This window comes from Nematolebias whitei, chromosome 1, assembly GCF_014905685.2.
Source record: "Nematolebias whitei isolate Nwh7 chromosome 1, NemWhi1, whole genome shotgun sequence".
In the NCBI taxonomy this organism is placed as follows: domain Eukaryota; kingdom Metazoa; phylum Chordata; class Actinopteri; order Cyprinodontiformes; family Rivulidae; genus Nematolebias; species Nematolebias whitei.
Genome location: NC_056498.1, coordinates 34,287,775 through 34,304,882, shown reverse-complemented (window position 1 = coordinate 34,304,882; position 17,108 = coordinate 34,287,775). Strand labels below are relative to the sequence as shown.

The 17,108-nt window shown below is 39.1% G+C and overlaps 1 protein-coding gene across 2 annotated transcripts in view; it reads right to left on the bottom strand.

Moving 5' to 3' along the window:
* Positions 1 to 17,108, bottom strand: part of LOC119409642 (serine/threonine-protein phosphatase 2B catalytic subunit alpha isoform) — a 129,274-nt gene that overhangs the window by 23,283 nt on the left and 88,883 nt on the right. For both annotated transcript variants that reach the window (XM_037676546.1, XM_037676554.1), the window contains exon 9: positions 7,437 to 7,562. In XM_037676546.1, coding sequence (XP_037532474.1) covers positions 7,437 to 7,562 — 126 coding nt within the window. The remainder of the gene's footprint in view (positions 1 to 7,436; positions 7,563 to 17,108) is intronic.

The following is a 17,108-nucleotide window of genomic DNA, read 5'->3' as shown; positions in this document are numbered from 1 at the left end:
GGTCCTGTTAAGAGTGGTTCTGTTAGCAAGTGTGGTTCTGTTAGCAGTGAGGTTCTCCTAGCAGCATGGTCCTGTTAAGAGTGGTTCTGTTGGCAAGTGTGGTTCTGTTAGCAGTGAAGTTCTCCTAGCAGCCTCCCCCCTCCCCCATGGTAATCAAATACTTTGTGATGGACTCAATGTGTCCTCACAGCATCATACTTCCACCTCCTCCCCCACAGCTGGTACGAGGTGTTTGTGCTGAGATGCTGTGCATTATGGGTAAACATCAAATCAGTTTCCATCTGTTCACAGGACGTTGTTCTGGAAGCTGTGTGGCCGAGTCAGAACTGCAAACCCAACTCATGTTGCCTTTATTCTTAAGATGGAAGAGAATTTCTCCTGCTGGCCTTTCTAAAGCTAAGTGTCCTGACATGAACGTTAATATTTAACCTGCTGACCTGTAGAGATGGAAATGTAGCTTTTTCCATCCATTTTGGCTTTGTTCAATAAATAACGACATGTTGGAACCCGTTGTGTGTTTTCGGGTCACTTGAGTTTAGATTTGACTAATTTTAGAACCTGATAAAGACCAGCTTGTTTTTAAAGTGACACATGAAACTCTTGAATTCAAAGCGGGTGGACTTCCATTTGTCCTCTTGTCCAACGGCGACCTCGCAGCCTTGTGAGGAACGGTCTTGTGCTGAGGGGTCAGACCTAAAACGGGCTCCCTGCAGTCGGTGAGTCAGCGGCGGTCGTGTGTGATTAACCGGTGCAGATGTGTCAGCGCTGAACTCCAAAACACCAAAAGATTCTTTGAAGATGTTTGTAGTATTTTTATTTTAGTTCTGGTAAACATTACTGACGCTTAAAGAACTGTTATTTACTACTTGTGGCCTGCGCTGACAAGTTGACGAGATTTTCCAACAATGAGTTCTTCATCTCAAAAGATTCAAAATGATGATCGTTTGTTGAAATTTGGCGATTTATCACCAGGGTTGAAGTTAGCTGGTGCAAAAATGTGTTTATTTATCTGGAACAATGATATTCGTAACTCTAGACGTATATTCAAAAAAGGAGAATCCCCAAGCTTTACAATTATGCCAAGCATTATATGAAGGGATTTCCCAGTAGCCAGCAAAGAAAAATTGGCCAATTTCAAAGTAAACTAGAGAAATTGCATTTCCTGCGAAAATACAGTGTGAATGCTTATTGCATAAGAACTTGATGAAAAACAGCTGAAATTAGCTAAAAATATGCTGAAACGTAGCTAAAATGGAAGAACAAGCCAAAATTAGCAAAAGAAAGCAGAAATAATGTATATTTGCTGAATTAGGTTTAAATAAGCAGAAGTGAGCACAAAAAATAGGAAATTAGCTAAAAAAAGGCTGAATTTACCAAAGAAAAATACCCCAAAAGGCAGGAAGAAGCTTAAATGACCAGAAGGAAGTGGAAGGAGCTGAAATTAGCTTAAAAAAGAGGAATTAGCTGAAAAACCTAAATCTAGCACATAAAAAGCTAAATAGTAGCTGAAACAGCAGAAAAAGCTGAAACTAGCAGAGAAACGCCGAAAGGAGAATAACAAGCTGAAATTAGCAGACAGAAGTTGATTAGGCTGAAAGTAGCAGAAATTACTACAAAAAACTTGAATTTATCTGAAAACAGCTGAAATTAGTTAAAAAATAATAAAAAAAGTAGCTGAATAGGTAGAACAAGCAGCATTAGCAGAAGAAAGTAGAAAGAACACGATTGTTGAAAGCAGCAGAAATGAGCAAAAAAAGTGGAAATTATCTTAAAAATGCTGAAAGAAGCAAAAAACAGCTGAAAAGTGGCTACAAAGCTGAAAGAAGCTTAAATTACCAAAAAGAAGTATAGAGAGTATTTTTTCTGAATTAGGCTGACAAAAGTTGAAATGAGTGCAAAAAATGTGGAATTAGCAGAAAAAGCAAAAATTAGCATAAAAACAGCTAAACAGTAACTGAAATAGTAAAAGCTGAAACTTGTAGAAATAAACTGAGAGGAGCACAACAAGCTGAAATTAGTAGAAAGAAGTTCGAAGAAGCACAAAAATGTTGTAGTTAAGTAAAAAGAAACAGCTGAAAGTAGCTGAAAATGTTAAAATTTGCACAAGAAAGCTGAAGCAGAACAAAATGTGAAAGGAGCAGTAAAAGTTTGTAAACAGATCTAAAGATCTGAAGGATGTAAAATGAGCTCTGTTCATTTTCTATGAGTAAAAACGGCAGAAAATGCTAAATATTTCAAAAAGCTAACGTTGCACCAATACCAAAATATCATGGCAGGAAACAGCTGAACGTTTTGATTTGTTGAAATAGCACAAAAATTGTGGAACAAGAAAGATGCTGAAAAACGTACGGAAGAAAAATGGATCACAACAGAGTGAATGCTTCATAAACATTCACTCTGTTATAAGACAAATCTGCTGGAAAACTTTATTTTAAATGTAGATTATGAAGATTATTCACAGTTTTAGTTACTGGGGTTAAAAGACGGTGCTTTTATAAACTCATCATTACAACAAAAAAACTATATTTTTACTTTTTTGTTCTGTAGCTGGTGCTCTTTCTAACTTATTTTGCTAACACAGGTTGCATATAGTAAAGTATAAAAGAAGCCATCATATTTACAAGCGGCTTGTTGGAAATGCTTTACGGTCGTTGAATTTTTATCTGCTCTTGCTTGTTTCAAATGCAGAAGTGGAAACACTTGTCTCACGTGACTAATGTAGCTGTTTTTAAAAGCCAGAACACAGGAGCAACAAACAACGCTCCTCTGAACAGGCTCCACTCATCTTCTTTTAGGACGGACGTAAATCAGCTCCCGCAGAAGCTCTCCTCTGGCCTCAATAGCAGCAGAGTTGAGACGTTATTAAAAAAAAGGAAATATAGTTAATTCAGTGTGCAGCGTTTTAAAATAAACCCTGAGTTTATCTCAAATCTTCTATGTGGTGTTTTACATCCACTGTGACGAACTTGTTCAGTTTATTCTCCTCTCTTCGGGTGAAACCTGAGAAATGTGACCTGTTGTGCCACTGAACAGGAACAACAAATAAATCCATTTATATACATGTATATGGGATAGTATGCTGTAAATAATTACAGTATAAAACAAGTCATTATCTGTCTTTATGTTAATGGTGCCACCTACTGGCATAAACTGGTATCTACAACAAAATTTTAATAAAAGTACATTTTAAACTCAGTACAATAAAAAAAAAAAAATCACAATCTATGTTAATTTGCAATTTTAGGATGAACAATAATTTTTTAAAATTTTTATTTAGGTAAATAATTAAAAACTAATAATCCCTGGAGATGCTTTTATAGTAAAGGTAAAACTAGGATTGGATGCAGTGATTATTGAACACGAGAGTCCTTAAGAATTCAAATAAAACTTATTTTTATAAACAACTGGTTTTTCTTTCATTCAATTTTTTTTTTTTTTTACTGGTGCCTGCCATACTGCTAACACGACCACATTGCATCATGGCGGATTACCAGATTTGGCACCATTTTCAACCTCCGTCCCAACAACAAAACTTTGTAGTGACCCTTCGCCTGCTTCTGCTGTTGTGCCAGTTTGATTACATAAAATGTGCGCACGCCTCCGAGCTGATTCATCGGACCGGTGAGAATGAAGGAACACGTTTGTGACCCATGCTGGAAAAATGAGTTCAACTGAACACAGGCTGCTGTGCAAAAAGTGTGAAAATTCATTCAACATTTATTTAGACAGGTAAATCCCATTGAGGCTCGAGGACTCATTTACAAGAGAGACCTGATTTCAACAAAGAAAGATGACGACAATAAACAGTTATAAAAACGCATACAGATTTTTTTTTTAATCATATAGGATGGCTAAAAAAAGAAAAGTAACAAAAAAACTGCTAGATTCTAAGACGAATGTAGAAAAACTAAAAACAGGAACATGTCTGCATTGGTCCCTGCCAGGAGTCCAACAGATTCTTAAAGACACTTAGAGAGGTCAAGGTCGAGAGCTTCAGGACTTTTTGTAAGATATTCCAGAAAACAGGAGCAGAGTAGGAGAAGGCCCTTTTGACTAGTTCAGTCCTCACTGAGGGAACACTGCAGGTAATAATGTCCTGAGAGCGCACGCTGTAGCTGCACTCACGCAGAGACATGCAGGAGGAGATGTATGAAGGCAGCAGACCAAGAAGTGATTTAAAGATGAAAATATACCAGTGAGAGAGTCTGTGAAGTTAATGATGTCCAGTTAACCAGTGAATACTGGGTGCAGTGGTGGGTACGATAATCACAGCCAGTTATGAATCTTAGTGCACCATGATAGACAGCATCCAACATCTGCAGGGTTCTTGTAGGAGCGTTCATGTAAATAATGTCACCGTAATCAATTGAGGGAAGTAAAGTCACAGTTACAAGGTGTTTCCTAGCATTCAGAGTTAGACAGGATCAGTTTCTGAAAAAGAAACCCAGTTTAACTTTCAGTTTCTTTACCAAGTTTTCCACATGGAGCTTAAAAGAAAGATGTGAGTCGACCAAGATACCCAAATATTTATAGGAATCAACAAACTCAATGGGGACACCATTTGAGGATAAAATCGGAGGAAGAACTGCTGGGACCAACTTCCTATTTGAAAAAAAGCATCCCTTTGGTTTTGTCGGCATTTAGGACAAGTTTGAGGTGGAACAAATCAGTCTGGATGATGTTGAATGCAGATTTCAAAAGCTGGAAAGCCTTAGCAACAGTTTTAGCTCGACAATAAACAACTGTGTCATCAGCATAGAAATGTATGGATGCATTAGGGATGTTTTTACCTACGTTATGTATGTAGATTGTAAAGAGGGTGGGTCCTAAGACTGAGCCTTGTGGTACACCATTGTTGACTGTTAAATAACTGGAGGAAGTACCATTATGTTGAACACATTGCCTCCGGTCTGAGAGATAGAGAACCAACCAATGGTGTGATCTGAGAAACCGATTTTTGAGAGTTTATGACACAAGATGTTATGATCCACAGTGTCAAAAGCTTTAGACAGGTCTAAGAAAAGTGCAGCACAATAATCCTTAGCATCCAGTGCTTCAACAACATCATTAAGAACCTTCAGTGAAGCAGTGGTTGTGCTGTGTTGTTTCCTGAAACCAGATTGATGGAGAGGTAAGATGTTAAATGAGTCCAGGTAATCTTTGATTTGAGAGTTTATCAGTTTTTCTAGAACCTTGGCTAAAATGCAGAGTTTAGAGATTGGTCGATAGTTGTTCAGTGAGGTGGGGTCTCCTCCCTTCAGCAAAGGAAGAACAAAGGCCGTTTTCCAAGTGTCTGGGATGGAGTTTTGTCTTATGGAGAGATTGAAGATGTGGGTCACAGGGACTGTGATGATATGAGCAGCCAGCCTTAAGAAATAAGGTGGAAGTTCATCTGGACCTGCAGATTTTTTAGGATCAAGATCTTTTAACAGTTAATTGACCTCACTGACTGAGAATGGAGAAAAAGAGAAGCTGTGATTAACTGAGGATTGACTTGTAGGAGGGATTTAATTTGTAGAAGTTTGATTATTAAGTGAAGTGGCTGATTTTCCATTAGTAACTGTGTCAAATAAAGAACCAGAAGCAACAAAATGTTTGTTGTAACAGTTCAGGATCTCGTGCTTATTTGACACAGGAACAGAGTTAACGAGAAGTTGTGATGGGAGGTCAGATGATTGGGGGGTGCCTGAGAGAGATTTGATGGTTTTCCAGAATCTGTTGGGATCATTTAGATTTTTGGAGGTCTGAGATAAGAAATAGTTGCGTTTTGCTGCTTTAACAGCAGTTGTGCATTTATTCCTCATCTGTCGAAAACTCAACCAGTCAGTGTCTGAGTCAGATTTTCTCGCTGCAGCCCAAAGATCATCTCTCCTGTGCAGGAGGTCAGCTAGCTCTGGAGTAAACCAGGGTCTGTCTCGTCCCTTTATTCTGAACTGATGAAAAGGAGCATGTTTGTTCACAAAATAAATGAAACTATTATGAAAATAGTTCCAAGCGGAGTTCACGTCATCGGTTAATAGAACAAGATGACAGTCAAAGTGAGACAGATCCCAGAGGAATGACTGAAAATACAGATTTTTGAGGAGATTTGTGTAAAGTTGTGTCCATAAAGACACCATCTCATGAGAATGGCAACTAAAATACATACAATCTTCCTAATCTACCTTCAAGTCTAAGTAGAAGTTTTTTTATTGTTATATTTTCCTCTGAAATGGTACACATTTCTCTGCTGGGAAATCCCTTTGTATAATGTTTGACGTCACGGTCACATTTATGTATTCCATTTTTTTTTTACACAGTGGGCTGGAATTCCTGAAGACATCTCTCCAGACCAATAAAAATAAAAAATTTAAATCGGGATACTCGTGAACAAAACTACCGGTACTCTGTCGCCACCAGGTGATACATCAACAAATTTGAAAACTACGACAAACTCCGGATCATTTTGAAGCTTTTGAGATAGAGAATTTGAAAATATTAATAACTCAATATTAAGAAATTCCTCGTTGCGACTCATTTTACCAGTATGGGTCACAAATATCTTCAGTTAGTTGAATTAGCTGCGGCACATGTCTATGTGCCTGAAGCCTTTGCTTCAAGTGGTTGAACTAATGAGTTAAAAGTCTTCATCCTAACACTTTTAAAAACCAAAACGTGGAATAGGCAATAATTCTGAATCATAAAGCCGTTTTAATTGACTCTTGTAGAGGGTGTGATAAATAATATTCTTGTGAATAATTAGGGATGCACGATATTGGATTTTTGACCGATATGCCGATATGTTAAAACTTATTTGGCCGATAACCGATACCAATACCGATATTTTTTCCTCCTAGACCTATTTACAGAGACTACATAGCTTTCTCTGCTGTGGAATTAAAATACTACATTATTCTGCATGGGCTTTGTCAGTTTGGCCTGCTACCAAATGCAGATGCCAAAAAGAAGCTGAAAATGATGTAACACTATATATATATATATATATATATATATATATATATATATAAACTGCGCCTTTTATATTGGTGAGTTATTTTGATGGAATGGTCGATGTCCGACATTTAACTTTATCGTTAATGTCGGCTGATACCATGCCAATAATATCATGAATCCCTATAAATAATACTTAATTATATATATATATATATATAAAAGTTCTTTAAGTTGTGATTATTGTTAGGGATTAGGTCAGCTCAGCTCCCCACATTTTTGGAAACACATCGCAGTTGTGCTGACACGAATGAAACAAATCCGTTACATCTGATTAAAACAAACACCAATTTGTGCATGTTGCAGCAAAACTACTGGCTCTAGGTGAGAACTCGACACAGTACGACTGCAACACGTGTGTTTTCTGATTAACTGATGAAGTCTGAATGAACTGTTTCTGTTCAATCCTCTCATTTTGTGTAATTAATGCATGTCTGCACACTCACCCTTCTCCCCAACAAAAGGCAGAGACCAGGTGAAGACGTCCATGAAGTTGGGCAGCCAGTAAGGGTGAGGTGAGCAGTTGAACTGTCGGATGTTCATCACGTTGTTCTCGTACTTCAGCACGGCCGCTGTGGACGGACAAACGCACGGCACTTAGGATACACTTTGTACAAAACACTGCTTTGCACATCTTTTAACGTATTTTCTGCTTCAGGCATTCTAGCTCTCTGGGTGTTTTTGTCATTTATAATTTTTGATTTATGAGTCATTAGTTACAGGTGTCTATGAGGTGTGATTAAAAAAAATAAAACACGATTCCTGCAGAACTTTGTTTGGCAATACAGGTGTGAAAACAACCGAATCTGTCAGCCACATCAAGACTCAAGTCTGGGTGGAACACAAGGTTTTGTCAGTCAACCTCTGGTGATGACAAAAAAAAAGTGATGGATCAGTTTGAACACACCAGTGATTTGTCAATCTCTCACCCAGACAGCAGAAATAATTTATGAGCTGAAATACAACCGGAGTTGTGAAAATTAAGGTTAGAGAATTGCTCAAGCATCAGTATTAAGGTACCCAATATTTGCTGGAAAAGAGAGAAATTGATTATTTTCCCCTCCTTTGGATGAATTCATCAGCGTATTGATTAACAGTCCCGCAGCTCTGTCATTTAAAAGGACTGGACACATGAATATCTCAGACAGAGTCAGCATTTAGGCTCAGCATGTTTTATTAGGCAACGCAGAAGCTATTTCTACTGAGATCAGGCAGAAAAACGTAATGTCTGGGGCAAAAACTACAAAAAGACAAAACCTCATAATGATCAATATTTACAGACAGATGTTTTCTTAAACACTCAGGGAAACGAGCACAGCGCACCTTAAAAAAACTGTGGGCTTATTTCTAGAAACTCTGTTATTAGCTGCAATAATGATGATTTAGCAGTTACAAGCTAAAATACTGTGAATATAAGTAGCTAGCTAGTGCTAAATAGCTAGTAAGTTACTAGCTAGGAGGCTAGCTAGTATATTATTTTTTAGCTAGAAACTTGCTAAATATTAGGTTTAAAATAAGCTAAGTTGTATGTAAGTCTGTTACTAGCGTTCAAAGTTGCAAGCTAGTAGCACATTTACTTGTGGGCTTGCTAATAACTTGAAAAATGCAATTACTAGTTAAAGTACCTACAGCTAAAGGTTACAGTATCAGGAATATTAGAAGCTAGATAAAGTGCTAAAAAACTAAAAAGTTACTAGCTAGGTAGCTAACTATTTTTATTAGCTAGAAACTTGATAATATTGACTTTAGAATTAGCTCAGTTTTATGGAATATGTGAATAGCTTGCAAGTTACTAGCTGGTTAGTAACTTCACAAATGCAGTTACTAGTTAAAGCACTGATAGCTAAAGGAGGTTAAAAGCTAGCTAAAGTGGTAAATAGTAGGGATGCACGATACTGACATTTTGTCCGATATCCGATATGTTAAAACTTATTTGACCAATAACCAATACCAATACCGATATTTTTTCCCCTAGACCTACTTACAGAGAGTATATAGCTTTATCTGCTGTGGAATTAAAATACTACATTTACACGGAGCACCAGCACCACGGGCTTCTGCATGGTCTTTGTCAATTTGGTCCGTTACCAAATGCAGATGCCAAAAAGGAGGTTGAAAATGATGCAACACTTCAACTTAGATTATGTTTAATGTCTAATTTATTCACGACATTTACTCTAACACAATAACAACACTCGAACAGAGCAGGTTTGTAAATTTTCACAAGTCTAAACTCAACGTTGCGCCTGACGTCATAATGCTGAAGGCATCCTTGTCACCCATTGTCATACAAAAATAGTGCCATATATATATATATAAAATATACATATATATACATACACACACACTGTATATAGCGCCTTTTATATCTGTGAGTTACTGTGATGAAATGACCGACATCCGATATTTAACTTTATCACCAATATCGGCCGATACAATACCATGCCGATAATATCGTGCATCTCTACTAAATAGCTAGCAAATTAATACCTAGGGCGCTAGCTAGTACTTTAACTAGTTTGCAGCTAAATGTATGGTTTAGATTTGGTTATTCACCTAGTTTTATGTAAATTTGTTATTAGCTAGTTAGTTACTAGCTGGTCAGTAACTGTGATTAAACAGTTACTAGAAAAAGTACTTGTAGTTAAAAACTAGAGCACCTGGAACATTAGTATTGGTTGTTATGTTGTTTATTTGTCATATGCAGGTTAATGCAAGGTCAACAATGCAATGAAATGTTAACGATGAGAAGATGAGACTTTAAAAAAACAACTAGCTAGCTAGTAGCTAGATAAAGAACCAAGTAGTAAGTGATAAACTAGCTAGCTAGTACTTTAGCCAGTTTCCAGCAAATAATCCTATTCATTCATTAATTGTTATTCGTTAGATGCAAACATGCAAACAAATGGTTTATACTTTGAGTTTAGGAACCTTCATATGCCTGAAGGTTGCAGTAAAGTTGTTCGGCAACATCACAAACATTCTTGTAAAAATGCTCAGGTAAAGAAAATGAATTAAAAAAAACAACCATACTCCATTTTTCTCCTTTGAAAAGCCTGGGAAACGACTGAGCAAGACCACTACGATCACAAGAAAGTCTGGCTCTTTGGAAGAAAACATACAGAGTTTAGAGGGTGACTCGAGATTATTGTTAAGCACTGTATGTGATCACATGGTACCTGTGCACACAGAAACCCTGACCATGGTGTACCTCATGTAACCTCACCCATGATTAAGACACTGAGTGAACCTTGGAGTACAGGCAAACATGAAAGCTGCCAAACATAAATATATCTGTGCCGTATATAGAAGCTGCAGCTTCTCTGATACACAAGGCCAGTCTGAGGAAAGAGGACACCGTGGGGCTCGGTCACCATGGGGGACTTTCCTGCTTCAGGTTCGTCATAGCAAGCGAACTAACTGCGGGTCCAGGCAACTGTGAGCACAAGTGCATCTAAAACTGGGCCAGACTTTGTTGGGGTTTGCTTCGCTGAGCGTTTGATCCATGTATTTCATGGATTTTTCTTTCAAATTACCGGTAATAACATTTAAAGAGTAGCAACTATTTTTTACTACCGTCACCTCTTTGTCCTGCGCACATTATTAAACACAAATAAAAACCTTTTAACTAAAGCACTTGTGTCATTTCGGTGGCGGTATTAACACTATTTAAATGAAAAGAAAAATTACTCTGACACTTTGCTCCGACGTAGTCGTGGGCGTTTATCCGTGTGTGTTGGTGTGCATGAAAGCCTCTGCAAACGTGGGCAGCAGTTGCATAAACATCACATACTGCATAAGCATCGCTTGATTGAATGCAGCCGTGGAAGCCCCGAAGAAAAAACAAAAACAAAACAAAAAAGAACGAGAGAGCGGAGGAGAAGGTCAGCTCCCCTGCTGTTGCTCCTTCAAATCGGATCCCTTTTACAAGAACAAGGAGGCGCACTTTCTTTTCAGAACGCCAAGCTGATTACCAACAAAATGAGAAAGGCTTGAGCATCTCCCCCCCCCCCCCCCCCAACAACAAATGCGTATTTAATGTCAGTTATTCATTCAGCAAGGGGGCGAATTCTCCGTTCATGTCGCTGCTTTACAACCAGCAGAGGTCTCTCCTGCTCCAGTTCTGCAGGTACCAAACCTGCTGCAAAGCTCACACATATGGTGACACCCGCTCATCAATTATTCATTTGGGAGTGCCTTCAGCCGGTTTCCCCGGTAACAACCGCAGTTAAATCTGCTTTGAGACCACGGGGAGATTCCCACCGTCTTTCCTCAACACTTAATGCTGCCCGTGTATCTGTGTCCAATTCCTCCAGTATAAAGTTTCACTTGGTAAGTATTCAAAAGCAGACACTTGGGCCTTCATTACATTCAGTTCTCAACTTCCGGATGAGCCGAGCGCTGCGGCTGGAAGGGACTGAATGATGTTCTTGTACAGTTAAACTATTTCTCAAGGCGTTGCAAATAATTTTGAGGCGGGAAACAAATAAAAACGTTTTAAAAAATTGAGCCTTCCATCATTCATTTGCACTGTATTTTTCCTTATTGATGAGCACCTGTTGCACCGTCGCTCTTATTTTTAGTCCCTTAGAATGCACAGTGCTAATTACAGTTAGCATGCAGGATCTTCAGTTCACAAGCGTAGGCCAGCAGCTTAACCAAGTATTGATGCAGCAAAACTGAATTGCTGCACCAAGGAGACGGCAGCAACAGCAACAGTACGCTGACTGCAGTGGAACACAACTGGTGACGCCGCCACGCGTTATCACAGGTCATAGTGATGCAAGCGTCACCATCTTATCTAATCAGAAATGGAAGCGAGAATTTGAAAGCACTTGAGTGAATATGTGTAAATGAAATCTACTGGAAGCAAGTTTCAAAGTTAATTCCAGTTTATAGTTTTCTTTAAAATTGCCTTGACCTGCCGAGTGAGTTTTTTCAAGAGTACAAATCTACACCGATACGTCTGCAGGAAGATCCTGAAGAGTTATCTAGATGTAAGAACAAAGTCAGAGCCATCAACACGTATGCAGTGTCAGTCATCAGATAACCAGATGGTATAACAGCCTGGCAAAGATGGAGATAGAAGCCAAGCACCACTGGTGTCCATGTCCAGCTATCACTGTGTGAGAGGCGGGAAACACCCTGGACAGGTCGCAAGTCCATCACAGGGCCTTACTAAAACTCAGTGGTTCCTTGAAGCTTCTTCTGACTTCATTTTCTACCTTAAAGAAATTACAACTTATTTTGAATATTCCCCTAGTAAAAACATACACACTTGGAATATGCTAACATCTATTAAGCACTCAGCCATAAGGTGCTCACGAACCAGAAAATCAAAGAAAGAAAATCAGATATTTCATTACTTGGTGAACATTGGCCATTTCCAATCCAACTGTGGACCAATCAGCACATCCGTATTAAAACCCAACAGTCAAGAATTCGTATTACACAACAATAATGAGTGGATTCTGGTTGTATCAAAGAAATCCCGTGTAACACCATGCCACGTTTCTGGTTTCACACAGCGCAAAATTTTTGTAACAGAACCGTGTTCCCAGTAAACTAAAGGGAAGCCCAGTAATGGGCAGAGTGATAAATGGATGAACATCTGCAGGCAGGGATACTCTTCTTCTCCCTGGTATGACTGACGAGAAGCAGGAGACCCGCTGTGCTGGCGTTGGCTTCCATCCTGCTGTGTATTCCAGAAGTGAATCATCCCGCTTGGTGTCACTGCACAGACGAAACGGAGGATAAAGCGATACCAGTGCAGTTTGTCCTGATCCTTTCATTTATGTTAGTCATTTAGGTTTCCGCTCCATCAATTCCTTCCTTGTTCTTTTGTTTCACTAAATACCACAAAAGAGGAAGTTGAAACTGATCTTTCACTCTCTGTGGCGTAAAGGATTTGCATCACAAAGCTTTGGCGACATCACTTTCTTAAATACAGTTAATTTTGGAGGGAGTCACGGACTTTTGGTTGTTAAAAAACACAACTGTCGCCTATATCTCAATCCTCCTCCGCTGACGCATCAAACGGACAAGTTCCTGCTGCTGCATCTTTATTCAGTTTCTCACCAAGTGCTCGTGTTTCTATTTTTTACGTGTATCCAGGGCTCAGAACACCTTAACACACCAAAGCAAAATTAAAAGCTTGAATTCTAAGAAGCAGCTGGACTTCAGAGAACCATTTCGTCGAACGTTGATTATTCCGACTCAGCCACAGGTTCAGTGTACTTCTGCTTCCTGCTCCTTGATTGGACGTGCAGTTTCCTCCCACGTGGAGACGTCCCACTGGCCGCTCCGAATGACTCCCTGCGCTGGATTGATGGAGGCTGCTGATGCCTCGTCCTTCCGTTTTAAGATTTATACCTCCGCTCCGCTGCCCATCAATCACCGGGGCGTTGCTCAGCGGACTCGGAGCTCCAGCACAAAGCTGAGCGGTGAGGTTCATAATGGAAGCTGTGGGTCTCCTGATGAACCCCATGCAGACTAATTAGAGGCGCATCAGCAGGGCGGAGAGGACTGTCAACAGGAAGAGCTAAATTTAAAAGAAAGTTCGTTTCTAATAAAAAAAAAAAAAGCTAATTACCATTAGCATTAACATTAAAATATTTACGGACAGTAAAATGAGCATATTCTGAACAAACATTAGAATTAGCTTTAGCAGAAGTAGAATTATTACTAGAAGTAGAATTACCAGAAGACTGCAGAAGTCTATTATTGAACTATTGGAGATCTTCAATGTATTGTGTTAAAAATATTTGTATATTGTGGATTATTCTGGGCGACACGGTGGCACAGTTGGTTGAGTTGCTGCCTCTCAGCAAGAAGGCCGCCAGGTCGAATCCTGGCCGGGGGGCTATTCTGTGTGGAATTTGCATGTTCTCTCTGTGCACGCATGGGTTTTCTCTGGGTACTCCGGTTTCCTCCCACAGATCAAAAACATGCATGTTAGGCTGATTGGTAACTCTAAATTGTCCATAAGTGTGAGTGAGAGAGTGAATGGTTGTTTGTCTCGTTTGTCTCTGTGTGTCCCTGTGATGGACTGGAGACCTGTCCAGGGTGTACCCACTTCTTGCACAGTGATTGCTGGACATGGGCACCGGTGACCCTCGTGACCAGAAAAGGAAGAAGCGAGTAAAAGATAATGGATGGATGGATGATGGATGGATAGATGATTGATAGATGACAGATGGATGATTGATGGATGGATGGATGGATAGAAAGATGGATCGATGATGATGATGATGATGAATGGCAGACGGATGATGGATAGACGGACGGATGGACAAATGGATTATGGATGGATTGATGGACAGATGGATGGACTGATGGACGGATGATGGCTGGAGATGGATGATGAATGGATGATGGCTGGAGATGGATGATGAATGGATGATGGATGACAATGAATGGAGGGATGGATGATGGACGGATGATGGATAGATGACAGATGGATGGATTGATGGATGAATAATTGATAGATGACAGATGGATGGATAGATAATGGATGGACATAAGGATGGGTGGATGGATGGACAAGTGGATGGATGAATGATGGACAAATGGATGGACGGACAGATGGAGAAATGTATAGTATGCATGGATGGATGGAGAAAAGGATGGATGGATGGACAAATGGATGGATGGATGATGGATGGATGGACAAAGGGATGGACAGATGATGGATGGACAAATGGATGATTCTGAAACTTTCTAGTTACCATCTTTTGATTGTTTCGAGATACAAGTAGTTAAAACAGCATAAAGTATGCGGTAGTACTTGGATACTAAAAAACAACAAATAATAAACCGAAGGAAACAACAGAATAAATACTGAGTCAGCATTCTCACCATTAAAGGCTAAATGATTTCGGAAGTGACGGCTAAAATCAAACCAATAATTTTCCTGACATCAGCTTGGTGACTTTGTGTTGGCAGCGAGCCGCTGGGGTGGAACAAAAAGCTTCCCCGATAACGAACAACGGACCTTACCACCTCAGGTTGTGTCTTTACTGCGCAGTGAAGGAGGCGCAGGGCAGCTCGAGGGGAGAAGAGTAAACTAAACAACCCCATCTCACATCAAAGGCTGCAAAACCACAAATAGTTGAGGAGAGACCAGAACTGCTCTGGACGGCTCCTGTGTGTGGCAGCAGCAACGCTGCAATCACAAGAGGAACCGCAAAACAGAATGCACCAGCGCCATCGCTCTTTCCTTACCATTTCCATTTCCTGTGGTTGGCCTGATGCCGCATCCATTCCATTACCCCCCCAGTTGAAGCAGAGCCTGCCTGTTTTGGGGAGGGTTGGGGAGGGTTGGGGGGGGAAGTGCTGACTCACAGCACAAAGGCAAGCCTGTCTCGGTGCTGGGCACGTGCAGTGAACTGGCTGTGTTTCACAATAATAACACGACTGAACTCACTCATGCTGTGGACACTAACAAGACTCGATTCTCATTAAATCACAAAAAGGCTGCATTTAAATACAATTTTATTACTTTTTACTGTCAAATACAAACGGGTGACAAAGTACAGTGCAGAAGATTGAAATGGATCCTAATTCCTTTAGACTGCGTTTCCAAAAAGCCTTCGCTTCTTTGATTTTAGCTGATTTGTCACTCATTTATCCAAATTTCATATTTACTGCACTTTGGCTGGCCTTGTTGCTGCTTTAAAGTGCTGTATAAATAAAGAGGTATGGTACTGTGCATCGTTTGTTTAAAAGGAAGAACGTGGACAGGTAGAGAAATTAAAAACTACCTCCAGCAGATTACAGTATCTGAACATCACGTCTTTAGAAACAAAGTCCTGACGCAGAACCTGGGAGTCATCATCACTAACTAAATGTCAAGTTTTCAGGTAACTCTTTGTGGATGCTAAGAGCACTTTATATCTGTCAACCTGTTTTACCTTAGATTATTTTTATCAGTCAGCTAAAGAAAAGGAAACAAACTGTCTCAAAATCCCAATTTAAAGGTTTGCTTTTGTAATTGTATGCTTTGTGTTGACAACACTGCTTCATTCTTTCAGTTTAAGTTTTCTTTTTTTAATGTCTGAATGATTCATAAACCAGAGTGAACAAAAGAAAACAACACAAATAACAAGTCTTCTGCTTGATTAGGGTTTCCAGCATTTCATCTACAACATGTTAATCATGTACCACCTTGTGCATGTGCATTGTCTTTTTCCAAATTTGTGTATTTTGTATCTTTTTTTGATTATTTCATGTGTGTCTTCTTTTGGATGGATAGATAGATGGATGGACAGATCGAGTAAATAAGTATCCATCCATCCATCCGTCTATCTATCTATGGTATTTATTCTACGGTATCTATCTACAATACCTATCTACAGTATCCATCTACGGTATCTATTCATAGTATCTATTCACGGTATCCATCTACGATTTCTATCTACGGTATCTATCTACGGTATCTACGCATCTATCTACAATATCTGTCGATCTATCTACAATATCTGTCGATCTATCTACAATATCTATCTACGGTATCTACGATATCTATCTACGGTATTTATTTATTTAATTATTTCTATAGCACTTTACACAACCATGGTGATGGTGACCAAAGTGCTTAACAAAAAACAGTACTTAAAATGATCTACGATATCTATCTACGGTATCTACGATATCTATCTACGGTATCTACAATATCTATCTACGATATCTACAATATCTATCTACGGTATCTACGATATCTATCTACGGTATCTACAATATCTATCTAGGATATCTATCTAGGATATCTATCTACGATATCCATCTACGATATCTATCTACGATATCTATCTACGTATTTATCTACAATATCTGTCGATCTACCTACGATATCCATCTACGGTATCTATCTACAATATCTATATCTATCTACGGCATCCATCCATCCATCCATGGTATATATTCTATTGTATCTATTCTATTCTATTGTATCTATTCTATTCTATTCTATTGTATCTATTCTATTGTATCTATTCTATTGTATCTATTCTACCTATTCTATCTATTCTATGTATGTATGTATGTATGTATGTATGTATGTATGTATGTATGTATCTATCTATCTATCTATCTATCTATCTATCTATCTATCTATCTAT